At 41.6% G+C, this 18,416-nt stretch overlaps 1 protein-coding gene across 3 annotated transcripts in view; it reads right to left on the bottom strand.

The window, feature by feature from the left end:
* The window catches only part of disp (dispatched), a 136,065-nt gene that overhangs the window by 65,251 nt on the left and 52,398 nt on the right, over positions 1–18,416 (bottom strand). For all 3 annotated transcript variants that reach the window (XM_067763527.1, XM_067763529.1, XM_067763528.1), the window contains one exon: positions 16,769–17,024. In XM_067763527.1, the coding sequence (XP_067619628.1) occupies positions 16,769–17,024 (256 nt within the window). The remainder of the gene's footprint in view (positions 1–16,768; positions 17,025–18,416) is intronic.

The raw sequence follows: 18,416 nt of genomic DNA, 5'->3' as shown, positions 1-18,416 counted from the left end.
ATAAATATAAATTTTTGAACGGCTCTGATTGCATATTTAGGAATCTTAGTGTGATTTCTAAATACTTGCAAAATAAATAATTTAATTTTATCTCAACAGCAAATCAAAAATTAATTAATTGATTTCAATTCAAACTGTATAACGTTGCCAGGGTAGCCAGGCTGCAAAATAGTAGTTTTTACCCTACACCACTCCTCTCCTAAAACGGCAAAAGGTAATTGTTGCAATGATACGGCTTCACAAAATACAGTCAGCGAATCTTCCCGCTAGAAAAACGCCGACTTCAGCCTGTCGATTTTAACCTGCTTGGTGACCATCAAAATAGTGTATGTCTTTGGAAATCTGTTAATCACTAAAAATAGTCCATCATACATCGCTTTCAAAGGTTTGTGTATGGCCTCAACGCGAAAAAACACATTACTAAAAAGGGGAGGTCTTTTGGAACAAAAACCGGAGCTTTTCAATGTTGTGACGTTTGTATTATTCGGAGTTGTTCTAAATGTTGCCTGATATTTAGTAAAAAAAAACTTGATTCATCTACCGCAGTTTCGTGTGGGTTTTTGAAGAATTCACCAGGAAGCCGAAGCATTTTTAGCAATACAAACAATTTTTAGCAGTAAAAGCAACAGCAGACTGCAGACCAAGAAGAGCAATTGACAGTAAGTCGACCCAGTCTAAGTTCGCCGTATGCCATCTCAATCTTTTAGTACACGGTGCCATCTTTCCAACATGCCGTTAGCTCGAGGATAACATGTAGTTTGTATATGCTTGGCGTCCAATAGCTCGCCAGATGGTTAAATAGACTACTTTCAAATTGCCTGCCTTGATCAGTAGAAATGAGCTTCTGGGCTCCATACCTACTGATCCACCCGTTGAATAACTCCGTCCGTCTCAGCTGTCATTGGGAAGCTTCAATCCACCTCGACAACTTATCTACGCATGTTAGACAGTAAGTGTAGCCTCATGATTTGGGGAACGGCCGGACAATGTCCACATTTTCATACTCAAAACGTTTATCAGGCACATGGATATTTTCCAATGTTCTCTTTGTACGCACGAAAGCTTTTGTTGTCAGTTTGGCCCTTGCTCTCGCTCTAGGATGCGCGAGACCGTGCCTAGCAACGAAAACCACTCGGCAAAGAGATTTTGTTTGCCCCGTAGAGTCGTGGCTAACAATATCTAATCCTGTGTCTGCATGCTTGTATTTATTAAATGTAAAGAGGTGTTACCAGCGGCAGCCGTGGTGTGATGGTAGCGTGCTCCGCCTGCCACACCCAAGATCCTGGTTTCACGCCCCGGGCAAAGTAATACCAAAATTTTAGAAAGAAGTTTTTTCAATTAGAAGAAAATTTGTCTAAGCGGGGTCGCCCCTCGGCAGTGTTTGGCAAGCACGCCGAGTGTATTTCTGCCATGAAAAGCTCTTAGTGAAAACTCATCTGCATTGCAGATGCCGTTCGGAGTCGGCATAAAACCAGTAGCTCCCGTCCTGCCAATTTGTAGGAAAAATTAAAAGGAGAACGACGCAAATTGAAAGAGAAGCACAATTTAATTTTCGTTCCTGTTGTAGGGATAGCTTTTCCTAACTCTGCTCCAACACTTGACTAAATTGGGTCCCCTCCAAGAAATATATAAAGTACCGAATGGCTCTGTGTATTGCCAGGAGCTCACGGTCGTATATACTATATCTTGTGTTCTTTTTTTTGTTTAATGGACGTTGTGGCAGCACGCTGCCTTCAGTGGCCCAATGAACAATGAAACCAGGCTAATCCTGTTCACGTGATCGATTTATATATATATATGTGACCCGGCCCATGAAAAGGTGGCTTATGACTCAAAAAAGAAATTGCGAAAAACAGCTGTTAAAGATAAACAATGCATTTCTTCAGTTTCTTAGTAGTTTTTCTTTTGCATTATGAATAGTCATGCCCAAAAGGCAACCAAAAAAGGCAAAAGAGCATAAATGAGATAAGTTCGTGTGTGTATATAAAGAGCGATGGTTTTCTCAATGCAAAGCACAAACCAGTTTCTGACCGAAAAAAACCGTGTGAGTGCTCAGATTTAAAAGCAATGCTGAACGGGTAGGACGTGTGTGGCTTCTGAATAATGTCTGTCGAAGAAGAATTTAGCGAGGTTTTTCAAACATATTTCTGTGAAAACGAAGAGAATGATGATGATTCTTTCGATGATGTTGGTATCAATTACGAGGACGAACTACAAGCATTGTTTCAAGCTGAAGGTCAAATGGGAGTGGATGAAAATATTTTTACAGTGGACTTGTGTATTACAGATTACGAAGAAAAGGAATTGGTAAATAAATTTATTTCGCAAGATTTCTGTAATAATAAATGCCAAAAAATTATACCGCGAAAGATGATAGAAACTGCAAGAAATAACTATCAGAATTACCAAAACATGAACTTGATTTGGTTATACTGAACCATATCGAATCAGCAATGATGTGCACGGACAAACTTAGAGATGCTTACACAGAAATGACGAAATGGAGGAAACATGGAAGGCAAAAAGGCAAAGATGTTGAAAGGCATAAATTGATGTTCACTTTTTATTACCTACCTGTTTGCCGTTCATTTTTCCTTTTTGTGCATGCGTGTGGAAGAAAACGTTTTGAGAATTTACTTCGACATTTTCATACACATGGTGCCATAACACGGGTACATGGGTTAGCAAATAAACCATCTACACATGCGAGAGCGTTTCAACCATCCAAAAGCTGTTAAATTTATTGAGTATACAGCCGATCTATTGGCTCTTCCACTGCCAGGACGTTTACCCAAATTCAAAGATTATCGCGTCATGAAGCTGCCATCTAATGAGACTTCTAAGCAAGTTGGGACTTTCCAGTTTTCACCACGTGAAAGAGAGTCTCAAAAACTATCGAAACCAGAAAAAAAGTGGAAACATTTTTTTTGAGTCATAAGCCACATTTTCATAGGCCGGGTCACATATAATAACTTTTTTTTGGTGTTTTTGTTTTTGCCGAGTTTTTGATGGGCAGCAGTTTGTCAAGCGTCGCGATCTGAGACTGCTCAGCTACAGAAGTACAGAAGAGATTTCATCAGCTAAGCGTAATACTTAAAGAGAACAGAACCAAAAGTATTGCTACGAATTTAGTACAATTCCGCTTATTTGCAACCTTCTAGTAACGCTCGAATCAATAAACTGTTGAATAAATAACTCCACTATTCAATAATGCAAAATGGCCTTTATTAAAGTACTTCACAATAACACTTCTACTGCTCAACAGATAGCGTGCTTAAATCAACTGAGCCGTCGTGCCTCAGCTGCTGCTGCTTTTATACTTTTTAGTTTCCTCGTTGACATACTTCTAGGCGTTTCTATTTCTAGAATTTGCTACCAGCTATAACATAACTACAGATGCACGTTATAGCTTCTCATATGCGCGTGTATATGTGAGTGATACTTCCACAGATAATTGCCTACTTTTGGGAGCATCTCATATAAGATATATACATGTGTTTGTGCGTCTCTCTCCGCTGCGTGTAGGTACATATGTGTAGACATAATGATTGATTCGTTTATGTAGATACAAGTGACTGCCTGCTTTATTGTTGTTGTGGCTTCATTTACTTAGCATCAGACTAGTTATGTGAGTATCACTTAGTGTCGCTAATATTCGTCACACTGTCCTCCACCTAAGTCTGATCGTCCCGAGCAGACAAATCTCTCAATCTAACCGCTGCTAGCCTCTCCAAATGATCCACTCTTCTATTTCGTGGTTTCCCAATGGTTTGTATGCGGTAGATGACGTCACTGATCCTCTTCACAACTCTGCACGGGCCTTCCCAACTGCACCAAAATTCGGATGGAACACCTACCCGTCGGTGAGGGTTGTATAGCAGTACCAAATCTCCCTCCCCGAAACCTTCCGAATTATTGTTCTTGTCGTACCTGTGTTTCATCCTAGTACTTATTACCATGGGCCTTTCCCTCACACTCTGTTCTTTGGCCAATGAACTACTTCGCAGAGCTTGCGCTTGACGGATTGGCTTCGCATAATCAGTATGTTTTCACAACAGTAGTGCGCCCTGGCTTGAAACTACCCTCGCATTCCTTCTGGGAAATTCTTTCCTTCGTTTTTGTGCGTCCATTTGGTTTTGTCAATGCCAGTGTTTCTCTCGCAGGTACTTTTGATTTCGCTTTATTTGGCCCATTCGTTCCATCAACCTTTACCTTTGACTTTCGTGGTCTTTGTCGAGTCTTCTCCACCAGCACTCGCTTCCTGCTGACCCCTTTCTCCAAACTGAAGTTAAGTGGCACATCCTGGTTCTCATAGCGCATAATCCTTCTCCGCATATCGATCCTGATGTCATGGTCAACTAAGAAGTCCACTCCCAATATGACTTCATCAACGATCTCCGCCACAACGAATTTGTGTAGAACCATGACATTTCCAATTAAGAATTCACATATCACTTCTCCCTGGACTTGGTTATACTCGCCTGTGACCGTACGCAACCTTGCTCCAGGTAACGGGATTACTCTCCTGTTGACCAAATCAGATCGAATCAAGGAATGAGATGCGCCCGTATCTACAGTCAGTACACGCTCCTTGCCATCCACATTTCCTTTGACGGTAAGACTGCTCGAGTTTCTTCCAATTTGCGAGATAGATATCACAGGACAATAAATAGCTGGGGCAAGTGTTCGATCTTTACATCTGACTCGCTCTTGCTTATCTCCTCCAGCTTTACGTTTACGACCAGCCAAGTTGGAACTACCAGGACCGGTGCTACAATGACGTGCAATGTGCCCTGGCTTTCCACACTTAAAACATTTGATTGTACCATTATTCATCTGTTGCGTTCCGTTTAAAGCTTCCAAAATTGCGTCTACCCACTCTGGCCTTTCTACTTCCATACGGCGTTTCGGCGACGCGGTTTCCTGAATCAGAGCATGTGATACCGTTTCTGTGAATGTAGGTTTTGGGTTTGCGTATGTCGCTCGCTTCGTTTCGACATCCCGTATTCCATTAATAAAGCTATGAATTTTTAGCTTTTCGGTGTATTCCACAGGTGCGTCCGCATTCGCTAAATGTGCCAGCCTTTCAACATCCGACGCAAACTCTTGCAATGGTTCCCCAGCCCTCTGGAAGCGGTTCAGTAACTCCATTTGGTATATCTGTGCTCGATTCAGTATCGTCTCCCCGATCAATGCTTTATAACAGTTCCGTCCGTCCTCTGGAATGGCTTGTAATATCTCAGCTGCAGGCCCTTTCAATGCCATGAACAGTGCAGCAACTTTATCATCAGTATTTCAGTTGGTCACTGCTGCGGTCTTCTCAAACTGTAGCTTAAAGACCTGGAAAGGAACAGAACCGTCAAAGGATGGTGTTTTTACCTTTGGATTACTCGCTGAAACTGCTGGGCTATTTAGTTGCAACTCCTGTATACGACCTCTCAATGTTTCAATCTCGGTATCAATTTTATCTTCGAGTTGTAAAATGTTTGTATCTTGCGCCTCCAACTTCGAGGAAATACGTCCTTCTTGCTCTCCCAGTGGAGCAGAGATCTGTGATGATATCTGTGCTGAAATTTGCGCCGACATTTCGGATATACGTGCCTCTTGTGCTTCAATCTTCGCTGTTATACGGTTCTCCTGCGATTCCAGCTGAGATGACATTTGCGATGACATTTCGGATATACGTGTCTCCTGTGATTCCATCTTGGATGTTAAACGTCTCCTGTGATTCCAGTTGCGATGACATGTTTGTGGATATTTGTGATGACATTTCGGACATTTGTGCCGATATTGCAGCCTATATCATGTTCAGGTCTGTGTTCGCCATTGTCTGCGGTGTTTCGTTTTTCTCTTCCAATTTTGTTGTCTCATCGCCATCAAGATGAAGGACATACTCTTCCACGTTAATTCCTTGCGACTCCATTACCTCTCGTAATCGGGCCTGAAGTTCGAGTTGTATTCAATCCACGAGCTTCCAACTCCGTTTTAAGTTGCTGTATCCTTAATTCACTTAACTTTGCCATGTCGAAGTTGTATTCGCAATCTTCGGAATTTATTCAACAATTCCTCTTCTGACACCAATTGTAACGAATTTAGTGCAATTCCGCTTATTTGCAAACTTCTAGTAACGTTCGAATCACTAAACTGTTGAATAAATAACTCCACTATTCAATAATGCAAAATGGCTTTTATTAAAGTACTACACAATAACACTTCTACTGTTCAACAGATAGCGTGCTTAAATCAACTGAATCGTCGTGCCTCAGCTACTGCTGCTTTTATACTTTTTAGTTTCCTCGTTGACATATTTATAGGCGTTTCTATTTCTAGAATTTGCTACCAGCTATAAAATTACCAGCTATAACATAACTACAGATGCACGTTACAGCTTCTCATATGCGCGTATATATGTGAGTGATACTTCCACAGATAATTGCCTACTTTTGGGAGCATCTCAGATAAGATATATGCATGTGTTTGTGCGTCTCTCTCCGCTGCGTGTACGTATATATGTGTAGACATAATGATTGATTCGTTTACGATACAAGTGACTGCCTGCTTTATTGTTGTTGTGGCTTCATTTACTTAGCATCAGACTAGTGATGTGAGTATCACTTATTGTCACTAATATTCGTCACAGTATTATACATTAATTATTAAGAGAGGAGAGAACAATATTTTTTATAGAAAAAAGGGAGTCCGAGCTATCAAATGTGTTTGAGTGAGCGTTATAATGTTGGCATAAACGCCGAAAAGGTTCATTTTGTTCGAAATTCGTTCTACATTGTTTCAGCAGAAGAGACTTGAAGTGTCTTGATGTCCGAGAGGGAACAGAAAAGTTCACTTCGTTCAGAAGAAATGGGCTCGAAATTGATCCATTATAAGTTTTGACATAAATATTACACCCAGCATTTCCTTTCGACTAGCAAATGTTGAAAGATTGATAAGCTTTAATCGATTAGTATAAGGTAGAAGATTAGTTAAAGAGTCCCATTGAAAATGTCTTAAGGCAAATATTAAAAATTGTTTGTGTTTTTGTTTTTGAGTTACCATCCCTAAAGGCTAAATCTAATACTTTTCCGAATTTATTCGATTGGATGTTGATTTGTTGAAGACACCGTTTTGGTGAACTTTTAAGAATAGAAGCCCAACTATCGTCACTTGCCTTCCGTCAACTGTTGTAACGCTGCACCCGTTGTAATATCGGATGCGTTTGCCACTAGCACTATGGTGGCTGCCCTTTCTGGGAACGCAATCAATGCCTTTTTTGCGAGCTGTGACTTACGCTCTTCGAACGCTTTAATGTAGATTGGGGTCCACGTCAACTTTGTCTTATCGTTCTTTTTACAAGGGCCCATGTGGTTGTTGTTGTAGCAGTGCTTCGCCCCATCCAATAGGTGTGACCGATCGCAAATTGTCATCAATATCCTCTAACGGGAGTCCAAGGAAACTTGCTGTTTTAACAGGGGTGGACCATAATGAGGGGGGTGTTAGAGGCGTTGGTTCCACATTACAATAGAAGAAGTGGTTGGTGTCATGTGGGGACACATTGCAAGCAGGGCATACATTTTGTATGACGGGGTTGATTCTGGATAGGTAAGACTTTAACCTGTTACAGTATCCAGATCGAAGTTGAGCTTTTTCCTAGGTTTTTATGCATCGGCATGACTATGCCGTCTGGGTCAACTGCTTTAGATGGTTTAGCTTGACCGATGGCATCCTCAACCTCTTTGGCGTTGATGGTAATTGGGGACGCGATAAATTTATGTTTATGTGCGTGTCTGTTGGCCCTTCGTCTAACTTTATCAACCGTAGAATGCATATATACTGTCGGCAGAAAGCGCTCGCGCATTTTTTTTGCATCCGACAGCACTTTATCGCCCAACGCGATGGAAATTTTGTCGTTGTGCTTGGACGGATTCGATAGGAACTCTAGGGTGAACCAAAGCTTACCCACACCGGCAGATAGGTTACAACGACTAAGATGCTCCTCCCATTTCGTCCGCTTGTATTGCGTTGGTTTATATCCCTTATTTGGGTGTCGCCGGAATCTCGCTAAATTTGCGGTCTCCGCCGTAAAATGACGCCGAATTTCGGGAATTATTCCGGCGCGAATAAAGCGCGCCGAGGCGGATTCTATGACCTTGCGAAAAGCACGCTCCCCTTGGCGAGCATCAGTAGGGATAGGGAGGGCAGCAAAGCGGCTGTCTGTAAAGGATTTGTATTCATCCCACTTTCCTTTTTTAAAGTTTATGAAAGTGCGTTTTTCGGTGACGATGAAGTCGCTCGAGCGAAATAAGTATAGGCAGGTGGTCAGGTGCCAATGTCACCATCGGCTGCCAGTTGACGCAATTTACGAGCCCTGCGCCCACGATTGATATTCCTGGCGAGCTGTGACAGCTTCCTACCATACGAGTGGGGCATCTCCGTCTATTGTGCAGAACGTTGTTTCTTCTATTTGATCCGCCAACATCTCACCTCTGCTGTCCGCCCGCAAGATTGAATGCCATAGGTCATGATGGGCATTGAAATCGCCTAAGATAATGCGACTATCGCCAGTAAGGCGCTAATATTAGGGTGGTATTCACTGGGGCAACAGGTGACAGGAGGGATGTAGATGTTGATAATTTCTGGGTTTACATCGCCTGACTGGACAGATAAGCCGTGACGTTCTAAGCCACTGTCCCTGCGGCCGATGTCGGGATCAAATATATTATATTGCACTGAGTGGTGTATGATAAACGCGAGACCGCCTCCATTTCCGTTCTCGCGATCTTTTCTATGGACATTATACCCAGAACAGCAATGAGGATGTTGTGCCGCTTCATGAAATCGACTATCTCCGTGATCTTACCAGTTAATCCATTACAGTTTAACTGCAGAATTCTGAGGTGCAGCGGGGGAGACGTCGTCACTCTAGGGGGTTGTGAAAGGCTACGACGCAAATGCTGTTGTGGCCCTGGGACTGGACGTACCTGAGTAAGCATTGTGGTACCCGGTGTATTTGAGTTTGCGGCCTGGCAACATGGCGCAATGAAGCCCATCGGGGGGTTTCCGTCGTGGAGGCCAGAACATCTAGGAAAGTGGCACCGTCCAAGGAAGCAGCTGCATTGGTCGGATGTCGCAACCATATATATCCTGTGCTAGCAAACGGTGCAAAAGGTGGTAGAGACTAAGAGTCTGTTTCCCTGACCTACACGATTGCTGCCGGAAAAGAGGGGGGAAGAAGATGGGGACGAGGGCTGATGCTCGGCATAGCTACCCACTCTACGACGGAGATTGTACTTAAGAGTGGGAGCGGCCGTATGAGCTGGTGGCGCCGTAGGGCGCGAGCAGCTGCGGGTACTTGTGGCTTGCTGAGCAGCAGAGCTGCTGGAAGGTAGTGCGGGTGCGCTAAGGCGCAGACTACGGGACGTCCTTGGGCGTGAACAGCAAGGAGCCACAAAAGATTTATAAAAGTTACGAGGGCGTCTGGTTTTGGAGCTAGCCCAGAACAACCAGTCCGATGCAACCATCCCTTGCACGTGACACATTGACAAGAGTATGACCGGCCTAAAAAGAATCTTTTCCGTTAAACGCAACAAAACCATTTCTCAGAACCGGAGTCACGAGACGGACCGGGATTGGGTTCGATACCTTCCCGGAGCAGGAGAGTATGGCGCAGTCCCGCTACGAGGAGCTGCTGGGATGATGACAATTTGTGGGAGAGACACACCAAATTAAATGGGGTTACACTGAAATAACAGTCCTTGGTCGGGAAAAATCCCGAGTCGCTCCGGTACATAGAACCGACTGCCTTGGGAAGCGTACAAGGGTCCATCATTTCCTGCAGCGGTGCTTTGATGGCTGCCTCGTGCGGAAGAAATCGTTAATAAAAATTTACTACGTCCAGAAATCGCCTCAATTCGTGCACCTCCGTCGGGCTTTGTAACTGGAGTATCCCCTGCACTTTTCGAGGCATGGGATATTTATCTCTGTGAGACCAAATGTGCGAAAAGTTCCACCCCTGGCAAACCAACGTGGCATTTCTCCAAATTAATAACCAGACCCCTCCTGCGGTAGCGGTCGAACAGCTGCTGCAAATGCCTGACGTGGTCCTCAGGTGTCAATGAGGCCAGAAGTACGTCGTCGAGGAAGGGAAAGGCAAGTGATAGCCCTGCGACTGTATCATCCACAATCCTTTGGAAGGTCTGTTCCAGTCCCACGTCTAGTGTAATACTCCTCCTATCATAAGAATTGATTTGGGTGCTGTTTGCGGCGATTTCATTGGGACTCTGCGTATAATCTTCTACCTTATACAAGTCGGTTAAAGCTTATCAATCGTCCAACTCTCGCAAGTCGTAGAGAAATGTTAGGCGTATTATTTATGGCTAAACTACAGAATGGACTAATTCCTAGCCCCTTTCTTTTGAACGAAGTAAACTTCAATGTCCCACCACGAGCGTAAAGACATTACAAACCTCTTCTTTTGAGGCAGTGCAGAACTAATTTCGAATTCGAAATGAACCTTTTCCGTGTTTGTGTCATGATTTTAACTCTCATTCGAATTTATTTGATATAATGGATTCACTTTTTACTATAAAGAAAATTGTCCTATCCTACCGTAACTCGTAACAAAAAAAAAATAATAAAAAAACCTGTATATGCTAAAATCGTTAACTTATTTAACAATTTGCTATATGTATAATTTCCAACGGTTATGTTGAATACTCAGCTGATGATTTTTATTCTGTAGCTGAGCAGTTTTAGCTCCCGACGCTTAACAAACCTCCGCCTATCAACAACTCGGCAAAAACAAAATCCGTGCGTCATGCGGATGCGCCCCTCCGACCGTGCCTACTGGACGATTTGAAGCCAGGGGATATATTCGGCTGTGGTCCAACGGAGCCTTCCCGATACCGGGACACCTCTGGAGATATTGATGGCCTTACCATAGTAAGTGGCGCTGCTATGGCGGACGGTTCTTTTCCCGTATTTTAAACTGGACCGCTGAGCCCGACTTGGCGGGCAGGTGGCCTTTCGACCAAGATGAACGACTCAATATCTAATTTTAATAAGGACGATGATAAGGGGAGTACTGAGTCGCAAGTCAAGGACAACAAAAACGCATTAAGCGATGAGTCGGACTCGGGGAGCGAGAGAAGTGGTGATTCAATGAACTTCGTGTTGGAAAAGCATACAATTGAAAACTTAGAAGTAGAGTGGAGAAAGGTATTGGGCTAAGAGGAGTAAGTGAGCGCTGTCGGAGTACCGTGCAGCACTAAGAATTGTCCAACGCTTGGGAGCAGGAATGGGCTCGTGTTCTACCGCCACACGAGGGCAGTTCAATGGTTTGCTGCGAGAAACCCTCGGTATTGCAACTGGTACGAGAAGGAAGAAGCGTCGAACCGAAGAAGGAAGAGGCAACACTCGGCGGAAGGTGAAAAGCCTGCTTTCAAGAGGCAGAAAGGACCCAGTCCCAGAGCCGCGAGGCAGGGCAGGCGCATGGACAAGACAAGTAGGCCAAAAGCTGTAGGGTAGGCAAGTCAGAGGGAGGACGTTAAAAGTTGTGATGTGTCAACCTTGGATGTAGGAGAAAAGCCAAGGAAGATAACGCTAAGTTTCCGGCTTTCTCGGAGGTGCTAAAGGGAGGTAACACTAAAACTCCGGCATTCTCGCAGGTGCTAAGGAGAGATAACACTAAGACTCTGGCAGTTCCCGAGAAGGTGAGAGGTGTGGCAAAGCAGTCACTGACTGCGGCGCTGGTTGATCGTAGAAATCCTTTCGGAGAGATGACTACTGAAAGGTAGAGGTCCGTAGAAAGGGAGCTAATTAGCTTAATGCTCAACATGAGTCGAAAACAACCAAGCAGTGCGTAGAATGTCCAGAGTATCATCACTTATCAAAATGTCGTTCCTATTTGGATAAAGATGCAAAACAGAGGTGGAAATTGTAAAACCCCATAAATTGTGTTTCTCTTGTCTTGCAAAGGGCCACAGTATGTACCAGTGTAAGAAGAAGCTTACATGCACGGTGGACGGTTGCAGAAAATCGCACCACTCGACTCTGCATAATGGTGTGCAGGTCGGTATAATGGTGTGAAGGTGATAGCGTACGAGAACATCGCGAGCTTGCGGTGGCTGCAGAAAGTGGTTCCAAACCTCCAAAGGCAAGGCAGGTTTGTATTGGTTGATAAAGCGCAGATCCTCACGGTACCAAAAGTTAAAGTATGGATGCCATGCGTGATGAAGTCGGAGGATACACTGCGACTTCTGCATAATCAGAATACGAATATACCGACACAGGATTGGAAGGTACTTACTGTATTTACGCCTACGGAGGAGGGTCAGTTCTACATCTTCCAAATAAACAAGCAGGCGGAGGATATATTGTACACGCAGCTTGGCAAAATGTCCCGGGGTATAGGAAAAATTTACACGCGACTCAGGAAAAGAAGTGCCGAGGATAACAAGCCTAACACGCCAGAAGTGGGCGAAATCGAAAAAGACCTCAAAAGCCTTAGGGAAAAGGGGAAGGTGGAGGACGCGGACGTCACCACCAAGGTGTTGGAAGAGGACCAACAGCCAAATGGTGCTGCGAAAAGAAGTTCCGAAGATAACGATCGTAATTTGCAAAAAGTGGGAGAGGCTAAAGAGGGCCACGAAATCCTTAAATCAAAAGGGCAAGAGGAGGACGAAGACGTCAGGACGAGGGTGTTGGAGGGGATGCTGATCCAGGAGCCGCGGCGAGGGAGGAAAAACTTGTGGGCTCAGCGCGAGCGGAATTGGCGTTTACTACGCGCAAACAGGAATGGTGCGATCTGAGTCATGTAAGGAAACAGCTACATTCATATATGCTGCCTAATTACACTACTGAGGACCTCGCAGTGGTGGCCGTCGGACAGAAGAATAAGCAGGCATTTATCCTACCTCAAAAAATTAGAGGGAGTATGCAGGCTATCAGTGCTTAACATTATGGGCTCCGTAGACATCCCAATAAGATTGTGCGAGATTAAGATAAGGAGAAAGGTGCACAAGATCGACCAAGCGGGAAAGGTGTGGGTCCAAGCGCGGGGCTGTAAAGTGTCGAAGATTATGTGTAGGTCTTACAACCTTAGACTAACAAAGTTGCTTCTATCATTAAAAAGAGAGGACTGTAGACTTATGACGGGTATTCTTACTAGGCTTGGTTAGGTTGATGTAGGGTGTGCGGGTTGAAAGGGGAAACAATCCAGCACGTTTTGTGCCCGTGCCCTGCGCTTTCCAGGCTAAAACTCCAGCTATTGGGAGTGATGCAGCTGTCAGATCCAGAAGCAACAAGTCGGATAGGTCCTAGAAAGCTTCTAGTATTTGCCAAGAAGACGAAGTAATTTTATAACATAAGTCATGGTTTTTGATAAGGGTTTTCAGTTTGGTCGTTAAACAGACTTCTGGTAATACTACGGACTTATTCAGTCTATGTGAGGTCCTCATGGACCGATCAGTTCAACCTAACCTTACCTATCAGGAAAAGTAAAAAATAAAAACAGAGATGTTAAATATTTTCGTTCAATTCAAAATATATAATGTTACTAGCCTAGTTCTGTAATGTAGTATAATCTTTAGCCCTACACATACATATATCTTTCAAAGTAGTTTAAAATAGTAAAGATACATATTTGACGAGCTCACACAAATATGTACGTACGCAATGCTACCGCATATGAAAAGCGAATTTTCGTATTTACCAAGGCAAACTTCGAGTTGAGTCCCAGATTTAGGTGGAAATGGACTTAATTAAAAGCAAGGGGTTAAGCTGCAAAAGAGTTCAGACAGAATACTTTGACTTTGATAAGATTTCAAAACTCAACACAGGTCCACGTTCATGTTTATGAATGGAGTACTTTAGGTGAATTCTGATGACGGATTCAGCAACATCAAAATGCATGGAATACAAATGTCACATTACCAGATCAGCTTACTTTTCATTTATCAGGTTGGATTTTTTAAAAAGTGATTTTTCTTAAAACTTATGTAAAATTATTTGTCTGAAAGTAAGCATATGTCGTTTCTAATATAAAAATTATCTCTTTTAATAGAAGTGCAACATGTGATTACAGTCGCGTATTAGAAACGCAACCACCGAGGCAGGTACACACATAGACAAAAGTGTTCGCCATTTGAGGTATGGGCCCTTTAATGTTATTCCACGCCCACAAATTAATGCAAATATTTTTAATCTTGGTTTTAATAATTACATTAATCTACTAGCGTCATTTCAGTGTGTACTAATTTTTAGTCAAAAGTTCATTGTTTAAAGCAAAATTGATTAAAATAAAATAAGCACTAATTCATATGGACAAAAGTGTTCGTCCTGCAGTCCCTTATTGCATTTAAAAGGATTGCACTTATAGCAACTTAAAATTCAATCGCCACATTGAAAACTACTGTAATTTAAATAATATTTGTTAAAAATAAGTTTCCGGATCTCGTGCGCCATTTTTGAAAATTGTGAAGATGAGTCAAAAAAGAAAAGAAACTACTGTTGAAGAGCGAAAAATTATAATTAGAGCCCATAAAAACAATAAACCCATTAAAGAAATATGTGAGTTAATGCAAAGACCTCGAACGACCATATTGAGCATAATAAATCGTCACGAAAATCATTCAGATTTTAAAAATCGTCCAAGAACTGGGCGGCCTTCGGCACTATCAGCGCGTGAAAACCGGGAGATTGTGAAAATAATAAAAAAGAACCGAAAACATCATTATCTGAAATTGCAGTATTAGTGAAGGAGAAGTATGGGACCGATATACATCCGCATACTGTACGAAGAGTGCCAAATGTTCATGGTTACAAGGCCAGAGTCTGCAGGAAAACGCCATTAATAAGCAAGGTGAACCGAGTTAAGCGACTTTCATTTGCTCAGGAGCATATATGCAAGAAAGCTGAGTTTTGGGACAAGGTGATATTTTCCGATGAGAGTAAGTTCTGTGTTTACCGATCAGATGGGCGTACTTTGGTTTGGAGAAAGCAGAATACCGCACTACATCCAAAGAATATTCAAACAACGGTTAAACACGGTGGCGGTGGAGTCATGGTATGGGGTTGTATGGCGTCTGCTGGGGTCGGAGAACTCGTATTTATAGAAAATACAATGGATAAGTGTGCCTACTTGAATATACTAAAAGAAAATTTGACAAAGAGCGCACGAAAGCTAGGCATATAATCCGATTATCACTTTCTGCGAGACAACGACCCCAAGCATACTGCCGAAATTGTTCGTTTGTGGTTCTTATATAACACTCCCCACACCTTAAAAACACCCCCACAATCACCGGACTTAAATCCCATAGAACATCCATGGGATGATCTTGACAGAAAGATCAGAGAACGCCATATAACGTCAAAAAACTTACTAAAGGAATTCATCAAGGAAGAATAGGGAAAAATCGGTCCTGATGTTAAAAAATACTTGGTACACTCAATGCCTAATCGGCTTCAAGAAGTCGTGAAGTCCAAAGGAAGGCAAACCAAATATTAGACTCTAGTATATTTCATTACTTTTAAACGGGTTTATTTAGCTTGACTTGACAGGCAGGCCGCACGGCCGCATGCACGGCCGTTGTGAACGAATTTTGTAATTAAAATTTAAGTAACTTCCCGATAAGCTACAAGCTTGAAACTTGGAATATAGTTCAGAACCCGATGACAATGCAATAATAAGAAAAAAATCTCCGCTAGGTGGCGCAAGAGATATTCAAAAAAAGCGTATTTGTGGTCCGATTTGGTCCATATTTGGAACACATAATACATACATGAATAGAAAGCAACCTATGTTGTCCGATTTGGCTCATATTTGGAACAAATATTACACACAGTCCGGTAGAAGTGACATCAAAATATTTTGGAGTTGGAGGTGGGACAAGCATACGTGTAACATACGGAAAGAGTCCTTGTAATAATGAGTCACTAAATGAACTAAATAGAATGAAAAATAAGAGGCAATTAAATAAAGACTAAAACTTTGAAAATAAAATAATTAAAAAAAAATGTTTAAGTTAAACGGTTTTATTGAAAACAATACTTACATGAAGTAATAATAATACTAAAAGCTAGTAGGTCCTAGGTACTAGTCATCACACTCCTCATCAATCTAGGGCTTTGATCAGACAATTAAATAAAAGCGTTGGACGCTTCAAATTTCTATTGATAGTCATATATATATAAGACCAACTGAACCTTAATCAGGTTATGCTACGCCTCACATTTTTAGAAATTTCACGTGCCCAACGCTTTTATTTAATTGTCTGATCAACGCCCTAGATTGATGAGGAGTGTGATGACTAGTACCTAGGACCTACTAGCTTTTAGTATTATTATTACTTCATGTAAGTATTGTTTTAAATAAAACCGTTTAACTAAAAAAATTTTTTAATTATTTTTTATTTATTAATTCAAGGTGATGAACACTTTTGTCCACATAGCTTAGTACCTATTTTATTTAAATCGTATTTATTTAAAACATTGAAGCGTTGATTAAAAGCTATTCAGTACTATAACAAAGCTAATACATTGTAATAACTAATAAGATTTGAATTAAAAATATTTCAATAAATTTATGGGCGTGGCATAACATTAAAGGGCCCATACCTTAAATGACGAACACTTTTGTCTATGTGTGTATATATCGACATGCCATACAGAAGTATGACTTTAAAATAAATTTACAATGGAATTCTATGTATAAATTTTAAAAAGTTCAATTTTCGTATAGCACGTCGATATAATATTATCATGTTGATTTTACCCAAAACATTTAATCGCTGTTATTGAACTGGTATACGAAGCAAAGAAAGCAGTTGCCGTCGTTAGTGAAGATACAAACATTGATAATGCTGAATGATGAAATGTTGAGGCCATTAAATTCTGTAATGTATCTATATGTTCATTGCCATTATCAAGACCTGATTGAGCATGACTAGCCATTGTTGATTTAGTTAAACGTTCTGCTATTATACATTGCCAAATTTTTACAAAAAGAAACGCATTATCAGCTCCTATACCTAAAATAAAAAATGTGTGTACATATTTATACACTTTAGGCCCGGTTTTTCAGCACAAGTTCAACTCAGTTTGTCAGTTAAACTACGCTTAAACTTATTCTGCTTGTTTTCAGTCTACTTTAACTGAAGTTTAAGCTAAGCTTAAGCGGCCGATCTGCCAGGGTTAAACTCTAGTTAACCTATCAGTTATTTGCGTTCGTACGAAATGGCGTCGAATATACCCAACAAGCATTTGGGCTTGAGTACCATTAGAGCTGATAACTAGGCATACTTCTAAAATCTCAAGAGTTGTTTCGAAACCATGATACAAAAAAGAAGGTAGTTTCACTCAAAATTTTTTACGTATTCGGGGTTTTTTGAAGTTTCATAATGTTTGTTGTTTTGCCAGAAGCGTTGCCATGCCATGTTACTGTTTAAGGCGAAATTGTGGTTTTTCGAGATGGAAATTTCCTTCAGGATGAAAACGTAATGGTCGTCTGAGACAATAATGATATGCTTTAGCACGGTTTATGTGCATATATTCGATGGACAATACAGTAAAACATGCAATTTTATTGAAAAATAGTGGATAATCAATCATACATTGGTTAATGACTCATATCTTTATGGCAGTTTGACACCTAGAAAATACACGAAAAATCCTGTTGTTCTAGCATGGCCCAATATCATGTCGCTACAGTGAATATTTCTCAAGGCATGTAGAAAAAAAGAGGTACACTTCTTCAAAGTCCGCACATCTATGTCAATGTCAAAAGGGCACAGAATGTGTATAGGCGGGGCTGCCCCAAGGTGACCCCTGGTACAACGGACTAAACCACTCTCATAACTAGTGGCTCACCTGCAGAGCTACAGGGTAATGTTCTCCCTAAAAAAGGGTTTGACAATTCCCTCCTAAAGTGCAACGCTTGAATTATACAATAAAAAAAAAATAAAAATAAAAAAGGTGGACTTGTAGCCAATTTATGAAGAAATTGCGGTGTCGGTTTATAAGGACCTCCTTTGAGCAAGCAAGTGACAAACGAGTATGTTTTGTCAAAATGTTCTGAGCAAACGTAGGACACTTAAGAAGGCTATATTCCATTGCTTTGCATACTTCGATCCATGTTTTTTCCACCAAAACAATTTTCGGGAGCTCGAAAAACTTATTAAAAACGTTCTTTTCTAGGCTGAAATTTCGTATTAAAATATCTCCAAGGCGTAACATTTTTCAATCTGGTAGCTTGTTTTTGGTGAAATTGTCATTGTCCCCGCAAAAGTCAAATAGCTAACGTCACAGTAAATGGAACTACCTCCATTTTTTGTATCATGTTCGAAACAGTGGCTCAACTCTATTCTGATGCCATGACTCAGCAAAAGAGAGACTTTTTTATAAAGCAAAATATGCTATTAAGT

The sequence above is a fragment of the Eurosta solidaginis genome, chromosome 1 (assembly GCF_040869045.1).
Source record: "Eurosta solidaginis isolate ZX-2024a chromosome 1, ASM4086904v1, whole genome shotgun sequence".
In the NCBI taxonomy this organism is placed as follows: domain Eukaryota; kingdom Metazoa; phylum Arthropoda; class Insecta; order Diptera; family Tephritidae; genus Eurosta; species Eurosta solidaginis.
Note: the sequence above shows the minus strand (reverse complement) of the source record. Positions and strands in the feature narration are given on the sequence as shown.